Source organism: Lepisma saccharinum, chromosome 8 (genome assembly GCF_977018435.1).
Source record: "Lepisma saccharinum chromosome 8, izLepSacc3.1, whole genome shotgun sequence".
NCBI classification, from domain to species: domain Eukaryota; kingdom Metazoa; phylum Arthropoda; class Insecta; order Zygentoma; family Lepismatidae; genus Lepisma; species Lepisma saccharinum.
Window position 1 is genome coordinate 67,755,753 of NC_139236.1, and position 20,462 is coordinate 67,776,214.

At 37.5% G+C, this 20,462-nt stretch overlaps 1 protein-coding gene across 1 annotated transcript in view; it reads right to left on the minus strand.

Moving 5' to 3' along the window:
* The window catches only part of LOC145991521 (serine/threonine-protein kinase 32B), a 302,259-nt gene that overhangs the window by 246,509 nt on the left and 35,288 nt on the right, over positions 1-20,462 (minus strand). The window contains exon 2 of the mRNA XM_083127541.1: positions 1,786-1,841. Within this exon, the coding sequence (XP_082983667.1) occupies positions 1,786-1,841 (56 nt within the window). The remainder of the gene's footprint in view (positions 1-1,785; positions 1,842-20,462) is intronic.

Genomic DNA, 20,462 nt, shown 5'->3' on the forward strand with positions numbered 1-20,462 from the left:
TGGCTCCTTGCCTTCAAACAATGCTGAGAAGTCCGATTGAGGGAATTTAGCAACCTTAGTACATTTACACAAGTCAATATGTGCTTGTCAATGTGGACAGTACTACTGTATGGATCAAAACTATGAACCTTGAGAAACGTGAGGGAACTAGCGAAGTGCTATTTGTAGAGATTACTGCTGTAGGACTCACAACCATGAATGTAGTTGTGCTTCAGTATATAGGAATAAACCCAATGAGCAAATTAAGCTTTTTGCTTTGAGGAGAGAATGTCATATGTTGAGAATGGATAAAAACCATTTTTGCAACATAAAATTGAGCGCTTGTAAAAAAAACACACACACAAAGGTCACGTGTAACTGCAATTCAGAACGTTGCAAAAACTAATTTCATTTCTCAAGGACTCAAGAGACCAGCTAATGAAAAATAAACATCTGGAGTGTATTTTACCGTTGGCGCACACGTACATCTGTTCTAGAGGCTTTCACATTACGACCTCCGCATGGTTTGAGAGAACTTTAGATTCGCATCAGATCAAAGAGCAACGACGCAAGATGACGAAAAGCTTAATCCCTGTCGTCTGCTTCTTCACCTCTCCCTCTTCCCTCTCCCTCCACCAACCTTCCACTCCAGATCTGAAATTCTGAGGGAGTGTGGGTTCATTTACTTGAGGAACAGACGGAACGTGAAAGTTTACTTTTAAAAGCTCATGAAGCAACAGGTACTCTCCACATATTGCTTTACATCTAGCTTTACAGAATTGGGGAAGACATCTAGTGACGTCACGAGCCACTAAATGTACAGTTACCGGCAATAAAAATGGGACACCTATATACTGAAATACTAGCTTCCCTGCAATGCGTTATGCGTGTTGCCTAACTCTACGGTGATAAGTAAATTTTAATAGCAACCACACACAACGCATGGCAGGGAAGCTAATATTTCAGGATATAGATGTTTCTTTTTTATTGCCGGTGACTGTACCTCTTTGTAGGCATTTCTTGAGTATTCCTTGACTCGTATATAAATACACTCAAGGTGTTGTGTGACATCTAGTGGAGTATATAAAAAACTTTTTGAATTGGTGACAATGGGAAACACACTTACTCTCTTCTCTCGTGAATCTGTGGAGCAAGACCGCGCATAACGGCAAAGAAGGGGAGAAAACGAGCGGGCACACTGCTGCAAACAGCTTTCAGCTGCAGTTTCCACCCTCCAAACACTCACTTCGCCTCTCGAGTTTTCATTGGTCGATCCCTCTCGAGTCGTGCTTCACAGAGGACTTGTTTTCCTTCGCTTGCTCCACAGATTCCCGAGGCAGTGTGTAGTTAATATCCTTAATAGTTTTTAAGTTATTAATGACTGAAATCGGCCAGTCTTTTGGAAAATCCTGCATTGCTTCTTACTAAAACAAAACGTATTCACATACTTAAAATATTATGCAATATACGTATTCTTTATACATAACCGTTAGGATATTTTCAATTGTTACTCGTTAGTCGTAGACTTAAAAGGTAGTCTACATCTATATATTTTTGCTAATTTTAAAACTACCTCCAATTTGCATCACGAATACTGTCGAAGGTTTCTGAACACACGAAATGTTCAAGGACAGATTTGTATGTATTTACTTGACACAAGGAGTAACTTGATAAGATAATTCAATGATTTATTTCGAGGGCAATTTAAGGCAGACATTTCGAAATTCTATCTCCCTTCATAAATCTGTCATCTAATTTTCAAGATTTCTCGACAACATAGTAAAATGGAAAACGTTTGCCACCTACCTTTCCAAAGCTCCCTTTTCCTATGGCTCTCAGAATCTGGAAATGGTCGAAGTTTACTGAAAAGGAAGAAGAAACAAGTTTATTAACCAGTTTGTAATATGAAACTAAAAGAAAATATTTATCAAAGCTATGCAGGGTTTGGAAGAAAAGTGCTTTGGCTCGTACGCGTTGACTCTAGAGGAGCAAGGTACTTTTTGGACCCCAAAATTCCCCACCAAGAGCAAATATTATATTTACGTATATAAAATACTGTTTATATCCATCTCCCCCCCTTTCCCCAGCCACCCCGATGGCTGAGCTCGTTAAGTTGGGCGTCTTGCAGTCTCCCAACGGAAATTCCCGCTTTGAGATCTTTGCCACGGAAATGGGTTTTCCTCTATGAGAGTTCGTTCAACAATTTCGGATAATAATCGTCCTCACTCAATGACAAGAGAGGCAAGAAAAGGACATAAAATAGGCAAAACATATGTTCAAATACAACTTAATTGGTAGGGACATTGAATTTTCGGGATGCGCGAAATCGCGAAATGTAAAAAAAGATGCAATTTTGAACATTCTGCACGTATCTACACCCCCAATGATGAAATATCCATGAGTTTTATTCGCGAAGTAATGCGAATTGTGTGCTTTTCCACGAAATGAACGCTTTTTCGCGAAATAACCGTGAAATTTCATCAAATTAAGTAGAAAACAAGCAAAAACCGGCAATCTAGGTTGTGCGCGCAAACTGTCGATTTGTAACGAAACGTTTGCCTAAAGTTTCCTACCACTTGCAGCTGAAGAACGTTTTATTTTCGATGACATCAGGAAGACGCTGCAAATTTGGATTTCCCATGCACATAATCTCAGTTCGAAAACTGCGCTCCCTGTCAAGCTGCATTCCTTTCTTCCCCCGAATGTCTACTCAACTTCCAGTTTCATTGAACTTGCTAGCTGTAGCAGCGATAAGATTAGTCTGTTCCCGCACATCAAGGGAAACAATGGTGTCATTTGTGTTCAGTCATGAATGAATTTTGTTTATCATCATGTGGTTTTCAACATGTGTTTCTGTATGTGGAGTAGTGATTATTTTATTTGTTGGACAGCAAGGATATCCTTTAAATACATACAATGAATAAATCACTTGAGATATGCAATTTAGAAATGAAGTGATTTTGTGTTGATGTTTTCTTCTTGGTTGGACAGCTAAGTACTTGTGTATGTGTACAGTACATAAAAATGAAGTAGTTTATCAATTTATAGCTCTTTTGTATGTTGTTTCCTCTCATAATGAAAAAGTTTGTGCCATTTTTTTCCACCGCTGGTATATACCGCTCATCTAACATTTTATTTACCGCTCTCCTCAGTTTTTATTTACCATAAATTTGTCTCCCTATCAATTGGTTAACAAAGCAATTTCGAACAGAATTGCTTTGTAGGGTTGATGGTTCGGTTGCAAATGCAAATGGAATGCAAATAATTGCAGTTCTCAATTCCCTTGTCAGAGACAGAAATTTCGTAAGCATTTTTTTCTCAGTTGTCTTATTTTGTACATATTTTATGCATTCTACTCTCATTTTTAGGAAAATTGGGCCAAAGAAAGAAAAGTATTTACCTCCAGCTCCATCGTTTTCAGGCAGGCTATTGCTTCAGTCGCTCTCGGACATTGATTCTGAGCTATTATTTGCGAGATGAGATTCCCTGTAAGAATATGCCAAGTGAAAACAACAATAACTAACTCTCTAGCATTCTTAAACCTGAAGGTTTATGACTGCAGCAACACAAGCCTTCCTTCTGTCCTTATATTGGGCAAGAACAATCCAATACATCCTTATCGATTTCCTTTAAGGCCGTCTTCGTCTTTGTCTTCCTACAGGTCTCTTACCATCAGGTTCCCTAACAAGAATCCTGTAAACTCTTCTTTCCTCTCCCATTCGTGCCACATGGCCTGCCCACCTAAGTCTTCTTGATTTAATTATTCTAATAACATCTAATTATCTATAAAACAATAATGTTGAAGTAAATAAGTGGTTCGCTTTTGAAAAACGCTGCTCAATAACAAGTGCTAGTTTATAAAGATCAATAAAATTTTGACTGATCTGGGTTAGGAATTTTTAAAGTGAATTGTTCAATACTTCTGCTCAAGCCCTCTTGCATCTTGCACGGCAACCATATGGTTACGCAAAAGGCAACCTGACTCAAGTCCTGACGTCAATTTTCTTGCTTAAATTTAGTCGTACACTTGAGAGTAAAAAAAAAGATCGTGCTTCGTTAATGAGAGTTTCGAAGCCCTGATATATGATAGTACAGCCCTCCTCTGGGGCTCTCCGCAAGAAGTAATGAATTACCATGTCATTACTTATTACTTACTAAGGAGAAAGGCACTTTCAAACCGCTTCGTCGGTCGTCGAGCAACTTCCAGGAGGAATATGCATTACTTGGAAAACTTCAAGATTAACTTTCGCCCTCAACGCTACAAGCTGAAGTGGCAAGAATGAAGTTCCGCGAGATGCTGAAGGAATTAGTAGTCTGTTGTTTCACCGTCCGTTATCGTGTTGAGCTATATTCAATAGTGGATCAAGTTCACCTTGCAAATTGCAAACAGATCTCCAATTTCTATATTTTATGCTCACGCGCTTCAAATCTTAATTTCTTCCTTATTCTCACTGTTTCTGTTTTTTCGCTCCTGTTTCAGTTACTGTCATCACATGCTTCTTTTTCACACATTTCAATAGGTTAGTAGCTAGTGTCACTTAATATTTTCCCTCTTCTATTACGCGTTTTACCATTTAGTGCCTCACCTCATTTTCTATATCGTAATCAAATACATTAAAAATACCCCTTGTGAGTCTTGGCCAGAAACCATTCAAATTGGTCTTTAAAATGTATGAGATTTTGTACTTTATGCAACTTTTGGCCCAATTTGTTTTTTTTTTAATTTCCATAAAAATAAATTTGGAACCTTTGATACAGCATAACGTGTATTAAGTAAACAACACTGGGACAGCACAAGGCGTACGGATGGACTTGCCATAGGAAAATACTTAATTCCGAGTTGATGCGGTCTTCCTGGACAGATTTGCTCCTGTTGCACGATCTTTTGCATCGCTTCAAAACTTCATTCTAATATGTAGTGCCTCTCAAAAGACTGACGCAAATACACCGGGCATCTATAAACTGAGGAACTTGCGTAACTTAAACCTTAACAATTATGAAGATACAATGCAATGAATGTCGACATCACCTGAACGACCCTGAAGATACAATGCCCATTCATGTTGAGTAGCCTTAACTGTTATAAAGATACATGAATGTCGACATCATCTTAACGATTCTGATTATACAATGCCCGTTGAGTAACCTTATCGGTTATGAAAATACAATAGTCCATGAATGTCGACATAACCTTAACGATTTTGAAGATACAATACCCATTCATGTTGAGTAACCTTAACTGTTATGAAGATACAATGTCCATGAATGTTGGCGTAACCTTAACGGTTCTGAAAATACCATGTCCACGAACATGTACATAAGCTTATAGATTCTAAAGATACAATGTCCACGAATATGTACATAAGCTTATAGATTCTAAAGATACAATGTCCATGAATGTTGACGTAACCATAACGGTTATGAAGATACAATGTCCGTGAATGTTGACGTAACCTTAACGGTTATGAAGATACAATGTCCATGAACGTTGACGTAACCTTAACGGTTATGAAGATACAATGTCTACGAATGTCGGCATAACTCAGAAAGCAAGGGATAAGGTTCAGGCTATGCATAAAAGACATGCTCTTATGAAGATTCAAGAAAACTTAGATACGTCTTTTGTGTCTGTAGAGACGGCGATGTGTGATGTAGGTTTAAGACGATTTGCATTTGTAAGCAGACACTTATTCATTCCTCTCTAACAAAATGTTACGGTACTCGCTTCATGACCAAATATAGAGTTTATCGAGGGGGTGAGGGTCTGTAGGGGTGGTTCAAATACTATAAGTTCAGTGGTGTTACATCTTAGCTAATGATAGCAATGTAGCAAAACCCCAGAGGAACAGAAAGACGTGGAAAACAAGGAACATAAGGCAGGCTTGCAAATGCGAACGTAGAAGACACACACACCAAAGAGCGTATAGACACACACACAAACACAAAGAAACCGGTGAGTCACGAAAGTGAATGTCAACTGATGCCAGATCAACGCAAAGCCTTTTGGGAAATACTAGGAAATTAGAAACGACGTCTTCCTCTCAGGGGGAAATGTTCTGATATTGAAGTCGGGAGCAATTTGTCAGAAATGCATTTCGCTTCCGGAAAATATGAAGAAGAAAACTTTTACTTCCTTTCACAAAATTGAAAACTGGAGGGTTCTCCCCTTATTTCTGTCCTTTTCAGGGGATATCGTAAACGAAAAGATTCAATTTAATAAACTACATCGTCTTATTTGAAAATAGTGTGCGTGTATGTGACATCCGTCCATATCATGAAAAGTTTTAGGAAATTTAGTATTTCAATACTCGTAGGGATGCCAGCCTCGTCTCATCAGATGTTGAACAGTCTCGCGCCGTTCATTAGAAGTGGTTATCTTGTTCTCGGTCTCTTCTCGATTTTATAGATGTCATCATTCTCGGTCTCGTATAGACAAGTCTCGAAAAGTCTGATCTCTCGTTCTCGTCTCTATTTTCTAATAGTCGTCTAGGTCAAGGCTAGGAACTATTCAAATATCGTATTGTTCTGAACAATGAGAACACAGGGGCGGCATTGTTGACCGACAATGCTCGCTTTCCGTTCTCATTGTTGATGTGAGTTCTTGCTGAAGGCATGTCTCCATGAACAATCACTGAAAGAGAGAGGGTGGTTCATTATGAACTTTCCAGGTATACACTTCGTCCTGCTATTTTGTTTTTTCATCTCGCCATTTCGGCATAATATTTTTGCACTCTATTTGTCTTCTAATTTCATATATCTTAACCATAAATGTTTTCCATCAGTTTAATGCAGACAATTTCAGGTTCATATCCATACTCTGCAATCTACATATCCCCTTTTAGTCCCCATTTTTGTATTTCCTGCAGTGATTTTTCTCATTTTACACCATTTACCAATGCATTTTCCTCCTCTTAGGCTACATTGGATATTTCTCCTCGACAGTACTCATTTGACACAATTGTTCTTAGAAACTGTTTTCTTCCTGTGATTAGATTCGCGGGCTTTCAGCACACAATCGCCGACCTGCGTGGCGGAGTGGTTAGCACAGCGCGATGCAACGCCAATGTTCTTTGTGAGTGTCCCTTCAACACGTATACATATACATGTGTCCCGTAGATGGCGTAGTGGTAACGTCGCCACCTTGTAATCAAGAGGTCCTGGGTCCGACATCAGGTGGAGGAACATTGCACACTGGTCTGGATCCCAATTTAAACTGTAGGTAAAGTTCCGATTAGCCTGTCTGTGCATAAAGTGGACTTAAAAGAACAATTCGATTCAATACATATATTGTATATATAGAGAGACATGTGTTCCTTATCTATTTTAGAGAAGATTTTATAGATCGACCACAAGGAACAAAACCTTGGACGAAAAGTCACCGCGCAGCTTCTCCTTCTTCCCTCCACCTCGGGCCATAAGGAAGCATGGTGCACTCTCCCCCTCCTCTAGTCGTGGGGGTACGGTGCACAGGAGTCGCGGGTCTGCGCAGGTTGTTTTGCTCGTGGTTCCACTATAGTGCCTATGGATCAGTCTGTTATTAATCATTCCAGACAAAACTTTTCTAACCATTGGAGTTTTAGTTTTTTAACTACACTTTATGCACATGTAGGCTACTCGGGACTGGACCTACAGTTTAAATTGAGATCTGAACCACTATGTACCTTCACCGGGTATAGAACCTGTGACTGTGACAAGGCCACGACCTTACTACTACACCATCACGGATGTCCACAAACCACTGGAGTCGCAGGTGGTAGTAATGGGGAAGGGAGGGCAAGAACACCGGAAACCAATCTGGCCCCGACATCGACGACACTCAAACTGTCGGGCTCCAGTCTTAATTGCCGACTTTTGTTCCGTTCGGAATTAGTTTCCCCGTCCGCCGCAAGAGTCTCTCCGGGCGCATCTCGAGATGTCGTCTCCGGAAAACGTTTTCCCCTTCGCCATCTTGCGGAGACAATCGCTGCAATTTCCTCCATTTGAAGCTCGTTCGGTGGTGTCCCCCTGCTGCGATGGTTATCGCCATAATATTGCCTGCAGCTCCTGCATCGTTGAAATCAGCTAAATCTGCAATTAAGTGTCCCATTATCGCAGACGGAGAAATTCCCTGATTACAGAAAACTACTTCTGAAACTAGATTAATTATTCTATGTTTGCCGAATCACTTGGCGATGCTCCCAGAAGAAAGGGTGAAAGTAGTTGTATTGACTGTATTATAAGCACCACTTATAAGTGTAGAAAAGGAGAGGCTATTTGATTGAACAATCTGATTTGCCTATACTTAAAACAATGGCAAGAGGGGCTTATACCCCAATTCTTCAGGTGTGATATGCTCTGAATTTTTAAGAATTTTGAATTCTGGTGTAGAAAAGGTGAAGCCCCTCAGACAGATTTGCCTATACTTAAAACAAAGGCAAAAGGGGCTTATACCCTAATTCTTCAGGTGTGATATGCTCTGAAGAAGTGTAGAAAAGATGAAGCCTCTTAGACATATTTGCCTATACTTAAAACAATAGCAAGTTCACATATCATCTTATTGTTCACAGTGTATTTTTCTGTCAAAATCCCAAGAATCTTGAATCCCCCCCCCCCCTCAGACAGATTCGGCTATGTGTGTAAAAGCTATATCTGTGTGATTGTTGTTTATAAACTTGTCAAAAATATGGCTTTTTTGTATGAAAACATGCAATCCTGAATACAATTCTGGTTTTGTTTTGTTCTGTTAATATAAACACAAGTGAGACTTACAGAATATTTATTGCACAGTTCAAAATCCAATTTTGAATTGTATTTAGTTGATATAGAGATGAGGTTTTAAACCTGGTGAAGTGTGTTGTACATCAGGATAATAGAGCAAAACTATCACCAAAACCTAGTTACTGCTGTTGTTTGGGTATAAAAGTACCAGCTCAGCCACTAACTGCTGAACCCAACTGATATTTTGTATAGAATTTTGATTTGAACCCCAAGAAATTTTATATAATAAACAACAACAAAAATGCCAAAACAAAAATATTGCAATCAGTGTAATAAAAATATATCTAGTTCTCATTGGGCTAGGCATTGCCGTATTTGTGACTCTAAGAAATGCAGAAAAGCTACTAAAATGTGTCCAAGATGCCATAAAATATTAAGCAAGGTATATTACAAATGGCATAAATGTAATTCTTATGCACAGTCATCAATATTGCCCTCACAACCATCCACATCTGGTCTGAAAAGAAAGTACGAAGCAACTGTTAATGCTGGACCTGCAAAGCAGCCACGCTATGCACCTATCCATAGCAGTTTTAATGGCCAATTAAGAGATTATCGGTTTGTATCAGAGCCAAGATGTGGTATTGAGAATTTTTTGAACAGTGTAAATCCTGATGTACAGGCAATTCTAAATGCACAAAATGGCTCTTATAAGCTGTCCCTCAAATTGTTTACACAATATAAGAAATCAAATGGCACAAAATTTACACAGCCCCACATAACAGAAACTGTACCGGTATATTCAAATGCAAATTCAGACAGAATAATAAGCAGTTTGATGGATCAATTGAATATTAAACACTCTGAATTTGCAGCAAAAGAGTCTGGATGGAGCCTATGCGGCTCTCCACACAAGTTATATGTTAATATTTCTGAATTCAGCCCATTGCAAGGATCTACATATCTGCCATTACCTGCCAATATTAAAAACAAAAGAGCCGTGGTCAATATTGAAAATAATGATGAGAAATGCTTTTTGTGGTGTATATTAGCTGCTTTGTTTCCAGTTTCAAGAAATCCTCAGAGAATAAATTATTACAAACAACATGAACATGATTTTGATGAAGCAATGGAGGGTTTAGAATATCCAATGTCTGTTCAGAATATTGATAAATTTGAAAAAAAGGCCAGGAATATCAATGGCAAACAATTATCTATTAATGTATTTATTTGTTCCACTGGCCGTGGCAATTGCTTGATAGAACCTCTCAGAATCAGTACAATTGATGATGATTCTGCTGTTCCGATTGATTTGCTCTTAATTGAAGGGGATGGCACATATCATTACACTCTGATACATAATCTTCAAGCTTTAGTAAGAAGGCAAATAGACAAATCCAATACAATATTCAAGTTGTGCAGAAGATGCTTAACTGTATTTTATGGTCAAAAAATGGTGAAAGGGGTTCGTGAAGAGAGTGCAGAAATTGCAAAAAATAAGTTAATTGAGCATTTGAAATACTGTAAAAATCATAAACCTGTTCATATGGTGATGCCAATGCCAAGTGAAAATTGCAAATTCAAAAAGTTTGAAGCCTTGTTGGAACACCCAGCATATATTGTCTGTGATTTTGAATCAAACCTCAAACCTCTTGCATTCTGCAATCCAGATCCTGAAGAATCTTCAATTACACCATACCAGCTACATGAACCTTCCAGCTTTTATTATGTGATTGTACAGGATGGTGTTGTTACTAAAAAAGATTCATACTTGGGACCAGATGCCATCAAAATATTTGCACATAGAATAGAAAATGAGTGCCATGACATAGCATCTAACATCTTATTAAAATCAAAACCCATGTTGCCTTTAACAGAGGATCAGATTGAAGATTTCAACAATGCAGAAAAATGCCCAGTATGTGATTCTGAATTTTCAGATACAAAAATCAAGGTGAAACACCATTCTCATACAGATGGTAAATTCTTAATGGCCCTGTGTAATAGCTGTAATATTAAGATCAAGAGACCAAAATTTGTCCCCATATTTTGCCATGGAGCATCCAATTATGATTTCCATCATTTGATCAGATATGAGGGGTTTGACAAGCAGAATTTAAATATTTTAGCTGAAAATGATGAGAAATATATTGCTATTAGCAAAATAATTAAAATTAATGGTGTTTCTATTCACATAAGATTTCTTGATTCTTACAGAATTTTATCTGCTAGCCTGGCCACACTGGCCACTCAATTATCTGATGATCAATTCAAAATCACATGTGCCTTGTTTCCAAATCAGGACCTGAAATTAATTAGGCGGAAGGGTGTATATCCATATGATTATGTTACAGATTTTTCTAAATTTGATGAGTGTTCTTTGCCACCAAAACAACAGTTTTACAGCAAAATCAGAGGATCTGGAATCACTGATGATGATTATCACCATGCCCAATTGATGTGGAACAATTTAAAATGCCAGACATTTGGTGATTATCACATGGCATATTTAAAACTTGATGTGACCCTCTTAGCTGATATATTGCAGGCATTCAGAAAATCATCAATGCAAAATTATGAGCTGGACCCAATATATTTTTACAGTGCCCCAGGCCTAGCATGGGCTGCAATGTTTTTAAACACTAACATACAATTGGATCTTATCCAAGATCAAGATATGTATCTGTTTATGGAGCAATGTATAAGAGGAGGCATGGTGCAATGTTCTCAGAGATATGCCAGAGCTAATAATAAATATATTCGCGATTATAATCCAGCACGGCCATCAAATTATATACTGTATGTGGATGCAAACAGCCTGTATGGTTATGCCATGATGAAAAAATTGCCATATGGAGGGCTTGAATGGGTTGAAGATTTTAATATTGAAGATCTTAAGGATTTTGATGACAGTAACTATGGCCTCTTCTTAGAGGTTGATCTGACAATTCCTGATGATTTACACAACAAATTTTCTGATCTGCCCCCAATTCCCGAGGTTCAGTGCTCACCTGGCTCTAAACAAAAGAAATTGATGATGACACTGGAGCCAAAACAGGGATATGTCATATATTACAAAAACCTCCAGTTCCTGATGCATCATGGTGTTCAAGTGATCAAAATTGGCAAAGTTTTGAGGTTCAGGCACTCAAAATGGTTGAAATCATATATTGATACAAACACAGAGCTTCGAACATCTGCAAAGAGCCAATTTGATAAGGCCTTGTTTAAATTGATGGTCAATTCTGTGTATGGCAAAACTATTGAAAATGTCAGAAAACATACCGATGTTAAAATAATTACTGACCCCAGCCTGAGCAAAAAATTGGTTGCAAAGCCTAATTTCAATTATAGAAGAATTTATGATGAAAATATGGCACTTTTCAACATGAAAAAACAAAGATTAAGTTTGATAAACCTATTTATGTAGGGGCTGTGATATTGGAATTGGCCAAATTACATATGTTAAAATTGTATTATGATGTGTTGAAACCTTTTTATGGTGATTGTGTAAAATTGATGTACATGGACACGGATAGTTTTGTTCTTGATATTCACACAGAAGATGTTTATCAAGATATTTCCCAGCCTGAATTGCTTGAATATTTTGATACCAGTGAACATACAGAGATTCAACCCCACAACAAAAAGGTGCCTGGCAAGTTAAAAGATGAGACACTTGGTGATGTTATTGTGGCATTTGCTGGGTTAAGGGCCAAGATGTACAGTTTTGAGACATGTAGTGGTGCTGTTGCCAAAAAGGCCAAGGGCATTGGCAGAGTGACTGTTGAAAAAGAGCTTGAATTTGAAGATTATGAAAATTGCCTCAAATCATGTTGCACAATCAAAACATCAGAATCCAGAATTCAGAGTGTGGATCACTTATTGACTAGCAATATTGTAAGAAAAGTGGCTCTGGACCCACATGATGATAAGAGATGCATTTTATCATGTGGCATACATACTTTACCATGGGGTCATTGTGATTTGAAAAATGGGAATCAATGCCCAATTACAGAGCATGATTTGAAATAAATAAACATGCCTATGAACTTATTTGGGTTTAAAAAACAAGGTATTATGGACCTGCCAACACCACAAGCCTCTCCTGATATGCAGTCTATGCTGTCTAAACTGAGTGCTTTGTTAATTATTCATCTGAACAGCATACTTACAGATATTGATGTAAAACAGGTAAAATATTGTACATATTTAACAATAATTTAAATCATTACCAATTACCTGTAGGTGGGCAATTACAATTTATTACAACCCCTGAGGGTGATGTTAAAATTTCAGTAGGGAGAAATATTTATAGAATTAAGCACTCAAATATGGTTTCTGGCACTGTTTATACTGTTTCTGCTGGTGACTGCTTATATATTGAGGTCCCTGGATCATATGACAAGCTTATACCCTTTTTTATAGAATTAAGAATCAGGTATTTAATAATAAATAACCACTAAATCAAAAATGCCTAATGATATTTTTGGCCATACAAGACATGAAGATCACAGTGATGAGATTCTGATGCTTGATGTCAGAGTCAAGAAATTAAGAAGTGATTTACAAGCTTTACAAACAACACTCAATGCCAGTCTTCAATTAGAAATTACAAATTTGCAATCACAATGCATGGACCCTCTTCTTAAAATTGATTCTGAACTCAAATTGCTGCTTCAGAAATATACTGACCTGGCCACATTGGATAATTTTCAAAGTTTAGAAGAGGCTGTAGCAGCTCTTCAAGCCAAATTTAAGACCCAGGCCACCAATTCTGAGCAATTGAAACAACAATTGGAAGAGCAGATAAATAATGTCCAGGCACAGCTCCAAACAATTGTCAAAAGCATAAAATCACAAGAAGATTTTGATCTAGTGATTTCCACTCTAAAAGAACAGATTCAGTCACTCCAAATACCTAATCTGGACCCTCTGAACAATGCCATAGCCGAGGTTAAAGAAAAAATTGAGACACTTGAAAATTTTATGAACAATTTGCCATCTTCTGATGCTTTGAATGCAATAACTCGGAGTGTGGCAAATATTAAGCTGCAACTTGAAACATATGAAGATTTTGGAAAAATTCAAAGTTCCATAACCCATCTTGAAGGTACAATAGCAGCAGTGCAAAGTGATTTGGCAAATGTACTAGAATCTCACCTGCCCGGTATTGTAGATACCCTTGTTAGTGTCCAGCAACAAATCACAAAACTTGAAAACCTCAACACTGAATCTGAACTATCTCATTTTCATCACTTGATTGATGATATCCAAACAAAGCTTGAAATTTTACAACAATCCACACCCTCTCAGGCAGATATAGCTCTGCTCCAAGATGCTATGCAAAATGTGGCTGATGCTTCTGAATTAAACAATGTAAAATTGGCACTTGAATCTTTGCAAAATACAGTATCAAATTTGCCTACATCACAGGAACTTAAAAATATAAAGAGGGCAGTGAATCGCATATTGAAATCAGAAGATATCAAGAATATCCAGGCAGAGATCAAACAACTCACTCAGACAGTGGCCACTCTACCAACAAATCAACATATTAATGAATTGCATGCCCTGTTTGAGGATATCAGAAGACAGGTCCATGATCTTACTGCTCAAAATTCAAAATTGGCAATTGTTGAAAATTTGCAACAAATTGTAGCTAATATCAAGCAACAGCTAGGGACCATGGAATCCAATCAAGCAAATGCTCTGTCTGTTTTTACCACCCAGCTACAAGAGATTGTGCAACAATACAAGAAACTTGCTGTGGACATAAAAATAAAGCCAGGCCATGATGATGTTGTTAGAACTATCCATGAGCACCTTGAATCTGTAACAAGCAGATTGCTCACAGCAGAAAAAGAAATAACAGGCATAATCGAGAATCCAAAACATACAGTAATTCTTGAATTGTACAGCATCCCCAACAAAGAATATGATTCTCCATTTACACCAGGTGGCAAAATATATATGCTGTCCCCTGCACAATTTTATTACCAATTTTTTGTTGGGGGCACATTGAGACCAATCAAGATCAAATATTGGCTTCAACCACAGGCCCACCACTACCCCACCTTATCAATAACAAATGCTGAGAACAAAGTAAAAATCACCAGTGTAGAATTGGAGGATTTTACAGACCCCAATACATTAGAAACAGCCTATACTGAAGATGAAGGCTCTTTGGAATTTAAAATACATATTGGAGACAAATTATATTTAGAAAATCCTGCAGTCTCAGCTGCTGAACACCCTATAGTTGCAATATTCTTGTTTACATATTATGTCTAGAAAAATTATTGTTGATGAATTACACAGACAGGCCAGACATAATTTTAAGAGGCTCCCAGTAGTCACAAAGGGCATAGATGATTTATGGCAAAGCGACTTGATTGAAATGGCAAGTGGACAGTTGAAAAACTTAGACAAAATCAACAAGGGCTACAAGTATCTACTCACTGTAATAGACACATTTTCAAAATTTGCCTGGGCTGTGCCACTCAAATCCAAGACTGGAAAATGTGTTACAGAAGCCCTCAGGACAATCATCAATCAGAGTGGAAGATCCCCGCGCTATTTGCAAACAGATAATGGCAAAGAATTTTATAATTCAGTGTTTCAACAATTTATTAAAAGCCAGGCAATACAACATTATTCGAGTTACAGTGATCTCAAAGCCTCAATTGTAGAGAGATTCAACAGAACCTTAAAAAATCTTATGTATAAACAATTTACACTCCAAGGTAATTATAAATGGATTAATATTCTTCCAGAACTTATACATAAATATAACAACTCGGTCCATTCTACAATCAACATGAAACCCTCTGAAGTAACTTCATCTGATGAGCAAAAATTGATCAGCACTGTTTATTATCCTAAATATCAGCCAACAACAAGAAAGGCCAAATACAGGGTGGGTGATCAAGTAAGAATCAGCAAATATAAGCACTTATTCAAAAGAGGCTTTACAAGAAACTGGAGCACTGAATTATTTACAGTGGTTCAAGTTAAGCCTGGGACCCTTAACACATATATAATAAAGGATCACCGAGGAGAAATTCTCAGAGGCAGGTTCTATGAACAAGAGCTCAGCAAAACTAAACAGCCTGACACATATCTCATAGAAAAAATTATCCGCAGAAAAGGCAACAAGTTATTTGTCAAATGGCTAGGACTTCCAGAACACAGCTGGATCGATGCAAACAAAGTGATAATATGAACACCTGGGATGTTATAAAGAGGCTGCCAGAACCTGAACAACAGAATAAGAGAAATGGCAAGTTGCTACCTGATAATATTAGGTGTCTTATTGTTGGGCCATCTGCTTGTGGTAAAACTACACTAATGGTTGATAATTTTTTATTGGCACCCAACTGGTTAGACTGGAAAAACAGGCACTTGTATATCTTCTCTAAGAGCTTGGAACAATTAAAATATCAGCAGCTGATGAAGCTATATGATGGATTGGATATTGCCACTTTTTAACCAGATGTTAAGCCACTTCATGAATGTCTCGATAATTCTGTTGTTGTGTTTGATGACATTATACTGGATAATCAAAACAAGGTTAGGAATTTCTTTACACAGGGCCGGCACAAAAACATTGATTGCTTCTACCTGGCACAGACTTTTTCAAAAATACCCAAGCAGCTGATCCGAGACAATAGCAATTTTATATGTGTGTTTCATCAAGACCATACCAACCTCAAACACATACATGATGAATATGTAGGTGGGGACTTGAGCTACAATGATTTTTCCAAGATTTGCAGCAGGTGCTGGAACCAGGACAGTTATGGGTTTGTCACAATTGATATGACAAGAACACCCAATAGTGGCAAATACAGAAATAAAATCAACAATTTTCTAGACATTGAAACATAAATAAATAACCATGAAAAGGCCAATCATTGATGATCTTAAATTAAGAGATTATCTTGTAAAAAGATTTAAGGGATGGAAATCAGAGAACCGGGGAATTTATGAAAAATACAAACAAACAGAACAGCCTGTAATTGATGCTATTAGTGAATTAGGTAAAAATATCAAAACTGTTACAGAGCAAAATCAAAATTTGATCACAGAACTTGTACCTGTAGCTGCAAGGAACATATTAGATTATCCATTCACCCCACTTTCCAGTATTCATACACCTAGTCCTATTGCTCCTAGAAGAATTGAAGCTACACAGGATCCTATTGAATTGGGTCTTCTTGCTCAAAAATATTTAACCACACCTAAAGACAATAAAGATGAGGTGTTTGGCTTATATGCTGACACAGAGCTTGATGGCAGCATCATACATAGAATTGGCAATTTCAGAGTAACATTTATGGGGGATGATCTGATTGTTTATTCAGAATCTCGTCTCGGAGAAAAAGGTGCTTTTGTTAAGTATCCCGGAACACCTGGATTGTGGGAATTGATGACTCGGAAAAGGCCTGGCAGCTATACAGATCAAGATTATGAATATTACAAAGAAATATTAATAAAATCAGATGCTCTATACCAGAACAATGATCCCACACAAAAAAGAGTCAAGTCGAGCACTGGTGCAAAATACAATAATTTAATCAAGCCCATATGGTCACAGATCAAGACTGGCAGTGGAATCAAACAATACAACACCCTGCCCAAAAAATTTGTGTGGGTTGATGATGTCAGGAAACTTGTAGATAGGTTATTGGTAATAGCTGGGGAGGAAAATGCTGGGAACCACAATTTTTACAATGAAAAGGTTGGAATTATGGACATGATAAGCACAAAATTGTCTAATTTTATAGTAAATGACACTAAGGGGATTGGATATCTCATAAAAATTATTAATACTCTACCCCCCAAATTTTGGAATATTTCTGAGGGTCGGGGCCTTGTTAATGATATTATAAACAAGCTGCCATTTGAACTACATATTCCAGGTTATCAGTATTGTGGTCCAGGCACAAAATTGGACCATAGATTAAACAGAGGTGATCCTGGTGTTAATCCCCTAGATGCTGCTTGTAGAGACCATGACATAGCATACAACACACATTCTGATCTTGACAAAAGACATGTTGCAGACAAGAAATTAGAAGAGGCTGCATTTGGCAGATTTGTAAGCAAAGATGCATCTTTGAGTGAAAAAATAGCAGCATTGGGAACCACCATAGCTATGAGCACCAAACAAAAACTGGGGTGGGGGTTGTGAATATGTATATAATAAACCTACAATGAAGGCCAAGGGTGTTATGTATCAAATACCTTATGCAGGTCTCAAATCTCTTGGGCCTATTGACAGTCTTTTAACCAAAAAGCAGCGCAAGAAAAAAAATTCTTGTCTTGCAAAGGAGCATGGTATGAAATTGTTGCTTAGTACCCCCCCAATTAAAAAAATTACAGCAATCAAGAAAAAAATCACATGTAGGGGGATTTATATTTACCATCCCTGCCATCTTAGCTGCTCTCGGGGCTGTTGGGAGCTTGGCCGGGGGATCAGCCGCCATAGCAAAAACAGTAATAGATGCCAAGAAAAATAGGGCAGAATTAGATGAATTGAAGCGCCATAACCTGGCCATTGAGAAACAAGGCAAAGGTGTTAAGAGAGCCATGAATAAGTTTAAAAAAACAAGAGCCGCTTACAAACCAAGATATTGAAGCTTTAATCAAGCCACTGGGCATCAAACATTTTAGAGGTGTGTACATGTCTGATTCTTTACCGGAACAACCACTCAACAAAGAGTGTGGCATTGTTAATTTGGATAAGTTCAAAAATCAGGGCACTCACTGGATTTGTTATCTTAAATATTTAAAAAATGAGGCATTTGTGTTTGATTCATTTGGAGGTGTTCCACCTGAAAATTTAATGAAATATCTAAATTCAGTTAAGCTTTATTACAATAATGCCCGTGTTCAAAACTTCAAAGATGTTAATTGCGGACATTTGTGTTTATATGTTCTTAGATATATGTCTCAAATAAATAAACCATCAATTGAAGATTTTCAAAAGGCCTTGTGGTATCTGAAACATCATGGGGGTATTTCATCTCACCAGCCAAAATTCAATATTGAAACTCAAATTGCATGATGACATAGTGTATCCCAAAACAATAGCTCTCAGAGCATTTTATGGCATGTACTTGATCCCTAATATTACACACCACAACAACAAAATTGCAGTTGGGGATCAAAAAATTGTCATTACTCCAGGGCAGTATAATCTATCTACTCTAAATGCTCAATTACCCAGAGGTGTAGTATTAACTCAAAATTCTGTCACTCACAGAGTAGAAATTGTATCTGCCACAGAAACAGTGGATCTGGGTACTATAGGAGAGCTGTTAGGCTTTGAGAACAACACAAAACTTGAACCAGGCATCAAACACACTGCTATGAATATACCTAAATTCTTAGCCATAGAGACTCTGAATATTCACTGTAATGTGGCTGAGGGTATGATCACCAAATCAAATGGCATAGGCACTCACAAACAAACCGGCATCATTGCAACATTTAAACCTAATTCTGAATTTATGGAGGCAATCATCTACAATCCATCCCCAACATTATATTTTCCTGTGTGTCAAAACAGAATAGATAATATTGAATTGATGGTCACTAATGAAAAAGAAGAATTAGTTGATTTTGCTGGAGCCACAACAACTGCAATCATAGAGATTAATATTTAAATAAAAATACATACAAGAAGAAAATGGAAAATATTGAGAGTTATGAGCTACAATCATTCCCCCCAAACAGGAGAACATTTGCAAATTTAAATCAACCCAACACAGAGATTGAGGTTGATCTTGATGTAGGGGATGGATTTATACACCCCCACAGAGCAGATCTATACATCAAATTTGATGTTGTAAAGCTCGATGGAACAGATTATCCGGCAAATTCAAATATAAGACTTGTAGATAATTTTGTGCCACATCTATTCTCTGAAATTGAGATCAGAAAGCATGGCGTTGTTATAAACAGAGTGGATTATCCGGGCATTACCTCCACAGCTTTGGCCACATTAAAATTATCCAAAACCGAGGCTTCTTACTACAAAATAGGTGGATTTGAGGCTGGTGATAAGATATTATCTAAGAACCACACAGTGCTGTTCCCTATGCGCCTATTGCCAGGATTCTTCTCAGATTACAAAGATATTATGTGGAAGGGTGGTTTAAGAATTACATTTAGAAGAGCTGCAAATGATAACAATGCTTTGATGAGGTACAGTGCAATAAACTCTACAGGGGAAGCTCTGCCTAATACCCTACCAGATGCAGGCAAATGCATTATTCAGACTATGGAGTTAAGAATCCCTGTTGTTGAATATGAGGCCAGTTATGCTCTTAAATACAAAGCTGATATAATAAAAAATCCACAGGTTCTTCTACAATTTTATACATATCAATGTGTACAGAAGCCCGCAACTGGTACTTATTATGAGTTTGATGCTACAAATTCATTCTCCAGCATACAATATGACATGCCTGATTTTGTAGTGGTATTGTTTCAGACTGGAAGACACAACAATCAGGAAAAAAATTCAAGTAAATTTGATAACTGCAACATCAAGAACATATATCTTAAAAATGGCAGAAATGAGGTCTTTCCTAGAGAAAATTACAATTTAGACATGTCCAAGAATGATTTCCTCAAATTATATGAGGCATTTACGGCATTCAAAAGGGTCACTACTGGCAATACTGACATGTATTACACACCAGATGAATTCAAAGCACAGAGACCCATGTTTGTAATAAACACTTCAAAAAGAAAACAAGTTGTGGTGAATGACA